At 38.2% G+C, this 6000-nt stretch overlaps 1 protein-coding gene across 1 annotated transcript in view; it reads right to left on the minus strand.

The window, feature by feature from the left end:
* abhd17c (abhydrolase domain containing 17C, depalmitoylase) overlaps positions 1 to 5747 on the minus strand; it is a 44041-nt gene extending 38294 nt beyond the window's left edge. The window contains exon 1 of the mRNA XM_084405299.1: positions 4819 to 5747. Coding sequence (XP_084261425.1) covers positions 4819 to 5303 — 485 coding nt within the window. The 5' untranslated portion in view covers positions 5304 to 5747. The remainder of the gene's footprint in view (positions 1 to 4818) is intronic.
* Between the last annotated feature and the right edge of the window lie 253 nt (positions 5748 to 6000).

Raw genomic sequence — 6000 nt, forward strand, 5'->3', positions numbered from 1 at the left:
CCCTGTCACAAGCGCAGCAGTTCATCTACATTACTCACCGATCAAATAAGACTTTGGCGGGACAAAAATTCACTTTGGCGGGCGCTAAAACAAGTTTAATTCAGGAAAATTCATGCGTGAGTTTCCATTAGACTCGCACGGTAGCCAGGCGTCTCATCCGAGCTCAGTTGACGCTGTGTGCTTCAAGATTCTGACGCAAGTGCTAAGATTCCGATTGGCCAAGAGAAAAAGTGCTAAGATTCCGATTGGCCAAGAGAAAAAGTGCTAAGATTCCGATTGGCCCAGAGAAATGTCAATTATAAGAATTATCCAATAATGTTTCGCAATTCTAGCCTGCATTGCATGTTACTGTGAGTTACATGTACAATTCTTAGCATTGAGTCCTGCTGGAGCAGCTCTATGTGCTGTGCAAATAAATGATAAGCTAGATGAAATATGATAGAGCAATAGAATGAACATAGAATGGTCTATGACATCTCAATTTTATTAAGGTAAAATAACAACTGGTAAATAAGGTAGCATGCACAATAAATGACTAGAAGCTGGAAAACATAACTTATGCAATAAGTCTGGTTTACCATGGAATCATTATAGATTTTGTTTTACCATTAGCTGTTCATGTTAGCTGTGCTGTCAAACAGTAGTTACATATGTTGGGTGACATGGAAGCTGTAATCACAGGGTCACATCTCATATATATATATATATATATATATATATATATATATATATATATATATATATATATATATATAAAAATCCAAAATGTGAATGTAATTTCAACAGCAGCACAACCTTACTGCATAATAGTTGTCTTATCTGATGCCATCACTAGGCTGATTTAAGAATTGAATTTAGGCTGCTATATTTAACAGTGAGTTAAATTTCATTTCAGGTGTGAGGATGGTGGATCAGGAAAGACAGGGGAAGGCAACAGGTAGGTCTAACATTAGGTGGAAGTGTAGGGGGAGCCACTTGATACCAACAGATTCATTTCTTAATATTATTAATATGAAAAAATGTTGGGGGCGCCAAAATTGTTGCCGCATACCCCTCTGACACTGGGTAGTTGCGCCCCTGGGTGCATCCCTATTCTGCCTATAGTGCCTACAGAGCAACAATCCAAGCCATTTATATTTTCTATTCAACCAACCTCCGCTGCCAGATGTGCGAACAAATGATAATGTTCCTACTTCAAAAATAATTACAGACATTTACACTCCCCAGTGTAAACATGCCATGTTATATATTACTAAAGACAAGGCACCTTATGCAATTATCTTCAATCTGCCGAAAACACAACTTTCTAATGAGTTTGTAAGAGGATTATAAAACAGTCTCTAAGGGCATTTTGTCCCTCTGGAAGAAAACATAAGCTATTCTGTGTCGGTAGGAGAAAGTCCAATGGTTAAAATACTGTCCATGGACCAAAACATGAGGTCAGGTGTTGTTCAGACTGATTAATTGATAGGTTTACCCAATGGTACTCAAACAAAATGTAGTGAGATAATACTAAGGAGAACCCATTAGTGCACCAGACTTCAGTCCTCAACAACTTGACCAAAGGGCTGAATCAGCACGAAAGACCAGCAGATAACTTTGACCTAATGATGAGCAATCAATATAGAGGAAGATATCTCACACGCAAGATAACAGGAATTTGCACCCACAGAACACTGTGGAAAGCAGAAACAGAGCATCTGACAAATTTTTTCATTATAACTTCTGGTGACTGTTATATCGACCAAATAACAAGAAGCGGTTTGGTTTCTCTCCACTTCCCCCAAATTATTTACAGCTTCGACAAGTCAATAAATAATTAGTAATTGGGGTTTTTTGTGTGTGTGTGTGTGGATTTTGTCAATGTTTTGTAAAAGGTCGTTCACTTTAACAAGATAGTTTACACAACCAATTGTAAGTATTATATACAGTATAATATTGGGATCTTATCAGCCACTCTGCTTTAGACATCGGTATCAGCACCAGCCAATAATAATAAATAAAAAAATACAAATAAAAAACCCTCAGTAAAATTCTAACTTTCAAATCTTTTTGCTGTTAAAACTTATTAAAATTTGCAAGACTCACAGACAGGGACGTGATAAGTTTTTGAGTAGTTAACTTAGTTATGTCATCACTCAGCTCAAGTGAGCTGGTCCAAAGAGGTTCCAAGTATTTCAATCAACAGGACACTTAAAGAAACAAGATAGATAACTATAAAGATACCTATAATGATAACTTTATTAGCATCCATATCAACGCACAAAAACATTGTTTATTATTATTATTATTATTATTATTATTGTGTGCGCACTGCAGTTCTATTCTGCCACTTTATGTTCTCAAGCTCCTTTAAAGTCAGACAGATTCTGATTGGCTGTCAATGTTTTTATTCATCAACTGAAAAAAAAAAAAAAAGAATGGGAAAAGTGATTCTAATGTTATCGCCATTTTGTGTAGTCTGCTTTTCTTTTAAATTTATAACCATTTTTAAAACTATATCTTTGTCATCCTTGGTGTGAACAGACCTTAAAGGGATAGTTCACTTTGAAATTAATTTTTGATATGTTTTAGCTTACCTCAAGGGCATCCAAGATGTAGGTGTCTTTGTTTCCGCAGTAGTTTCAATTTTGATATTTTTAGGTCAAACCGTTCTTGTCTGTCAGTCATATAATGCAGGTCTATGGTCACTGGCTCAAAACACAAGCACAGAGTCCAAATTAAAACAATTCCCCACGTCCAAATGAAACAATTCCCCATCATAAGTACACATTGATGGCCTAAGACACGAAACGAGCGGTTTGTGTGAGAAAACGAACAGTATTTATATCGTTGTTATCTCTTGAAAACAGCACACGTCCAAATGATCTGACGGCGCGGGCGGGTATAGATATATACAATAGATGTCGCTTGGCTACGGTTTCGTTCCAATGAACTGCAGTAGCCAAGGCGACATCTATGTATATATCTATACCCGCCCGCGCCGTCAGATCATTTGGACGTGTGCTGTTTTCAAGAGATAACAACGATATAAATACTGTTCGTTTTCTCACACAAACCGCTCGTTTCGTGTCTTAGGCCATCAATGTGTACTTACGATGGGGAATTGTTTCATTTGGACGATGGGGAATTGTTTTAATTTGGACTCTGTGCTTGTGTTTTGAGCCAGTGACCATAGACCTGCATTATATGACTGACAGACAAGAACGGTTTGACCTAAAAATATCAAAATTGAAACTACTGCGGAAACAAAGACACCTACATCTTGGATGCCCTTGAGGTAAGCTAAAACATATCAAAAATTAATTTCAAAGTGAACTATCCCTTTAACATCATAGTCCTTTTATTAGGGACGCACCAATATGAAAATTTTGGCCGATCCTGAAAACCGATAATTCTTTACATTTTAAAGCCGATAACCGATATATTGGCCGATAAATCAAAATCCAAATTTCCATATTATTTTTTAAACCCTGATTACAAAAACAAAATCTCACCATTAAAAGCCATGTCCCAAGTGCACAATTTTTACGGCAGACTTTTTGAAGTGATTTCAATCAAGCAATTCAAAACCATCATGGCGATCGGTGTGCATCTGATGTGTCTCAGCTGAAGGAAATAATCCATAATTTAGCCTATCGGCTTTAATATAGGCTATTGGCCAAATTTTCTGATCGGGATGATAACGATAATATTAATAAAGAACATATATCAGCCGATAACGATATGGTGGCCGATACATAGTGCATCCCTACTAGGGGTGTAACAATATATCGTGTCACAATATATCGCAATACAAAACTGCAACAATATGTATCGTGGATAGTGACAATATGTATTGTGTATAGTTCACCCAAAATAAAAAAATGATACAAAATTTTAGTTTTCAGAGTTTTAGTGTCAGTACTACATTAAACCACTATATATAATGTTGAATATAAAGTATAATAATGAAATGGGGCAATATTTGTGGCTCCTGATAATGCCAACTGTTACCAGTAAAAAGTGGCCTACATTATTTTAAATGTACTGTATCTAGTCAGTGAAAGAGTGCAAGCATAAGTCTAAAATAATTCTGTATTTTCAGCTTCAGAATCATGAATATTGTTATTCTGGTGTCACCATTGTCCTGTGCATTGGGTTACCAGCACCAAGTCAAAACCTATTCAATTCCACAATGTAAAATCAAATTTAGCATTTTAAACAACGGTACATTTTTTGTTAACCTTTTAACATGTCTTGGAGTATCGCAATAATATCGTATCGTGAGTTCAGTATCGTGATATGTATCGAATCGTGACATGAGGGTATCGTTACACCCCTAACCCCTACTTCTTATGACTGATGCCAATAATGACGTTTGAGCAACCTGACAGCCGATATGCAGAATTTTACTTGACATTACTACAACAAAAATTTATAATAATAATAATGCTTAATTTTAGTTGCAAAGATGATAGTCAGTTCTGCACTTGTTTGATATTTCTTAACCGAAATTCACTCAAACCGATCACTGGTTTGTCTCTAGAAAAAAATCCAATATAATGGTGTTTCATGAAATAGGATGAGCTCAACGACAATGCAGATTTTTTTCAAGACAAATAAGGAAATAAGGAACTTCATGAGCCAATAAATAGCATTCACTCATTTCACATTACATCCATTCATTCATGAATAGCAGAAGGAAAACAGCAAAGCATTAGACAGTGTTTTGGAATACATACATACAATACAACAAAACAAAACAAAACATCACACAGACACAGACCAATCGTAGTTGGCGCACAAACACAGAAGCACCTGTTCAGAAACACTCACTTGTTCCGTAGAACCTGCCAGGCCGCTTCGATATCAGCGTAAAGGTTCTTCTCGGACGGTTTCCCGGTACTGACCCCATAACCCGAGTAATCATAGGAGAACACATTGCAGTTGATCCTGGACCCGAGGCCGATGTAGAAGCTGCACATCTGGCCCAGATCCACGGCGTTCCCGTGAGAGAACAGCAGCGTGTAGCGGCTAGTGGGCGCGCACCGGACGAACATGCAGCCGACCCGGTTTCCGCGGCTGGTTCGGGTCACAAGCACCTCGACGGCGTCCAGCTCGCGCTGCGAGTACTGCCAGTCGGCGCGCTCGGTGAGATGCAGGCTGGTCGCGCCGCTCGCGTCCGTGTGGACGGAGTACGTGGGCTCGGGCGGCAGGAACGCTAGTTTGGCCGCGATGCGACTCGGACAGGGCGGGCAGCAGAAGAGCCAGCACAACTCACCGAGGGAGAAGCTGTTCATTCTCGGGCCTTGCTCGGGCATGGAGATCGGTCGATACCGGTTATGCGTCGGAGGGTTACGAATAGCGGAAAAAAAATACACGAACGGTCTCGAGGATGCTAAAGCCGTGCTAAGTGGTTTAGGTTTGGTAGTGGTTTGACGGATAAGTCACTAGCACTTGCTTTTTGACATTTTAAAAAATATACTTTCCAATCCACCACTTATCTGTCTCGATCATGGGCTGAAAATGTCAAAAAATCGATAATTAAAACTCAATATTCAGCATCAAGCTAGCCGTTCACATACAATGTAAGCTGCCATTGCTCCTGCTAAGAATGCCCAAATATGGGATTTTCCCGGTCATGGCGGATATCCGGCTCCCGCAGGCTGACGTCGACGTCACAAGACTTTTCCTTAGGAAGAGATGCAGGAAATTCAGGATGGTTCTTTTTTTTCTAGGACTTTGACATTAGTGAAGTCATCAACACTGTGAAATAAAAAAAAAGTAAATATGGAAAATATGTTTACAAATATTAAACAAATAAAAACTGTATATAAATAATTTATTTCTTGTCTATTCCATCACACACTCTGGATATTCACTCAACCACCTTCATTAGGTACATGCTAAGATGCGTTTAAACGGTTTTGAAGGAATTCACATCACATGTATGCTGTAATTTGTTTTTTGTAAATAAATTAATAATGTAGGAACAATTTATATTTGTCTACAAAAACT

Source organism: Rutilus rutilus, assembly GCF_951802725.1.
Source record: "Rutilus rutilus genome assembly, chromosome: 3".
Taxonomy (NCBI): domain Eukaryota; kingdom Metazoa; phylum Chordata; class Actinopteri; order Cypriniformes; family Leuciscidae; genus Rutilus; species Rutilus rutilus.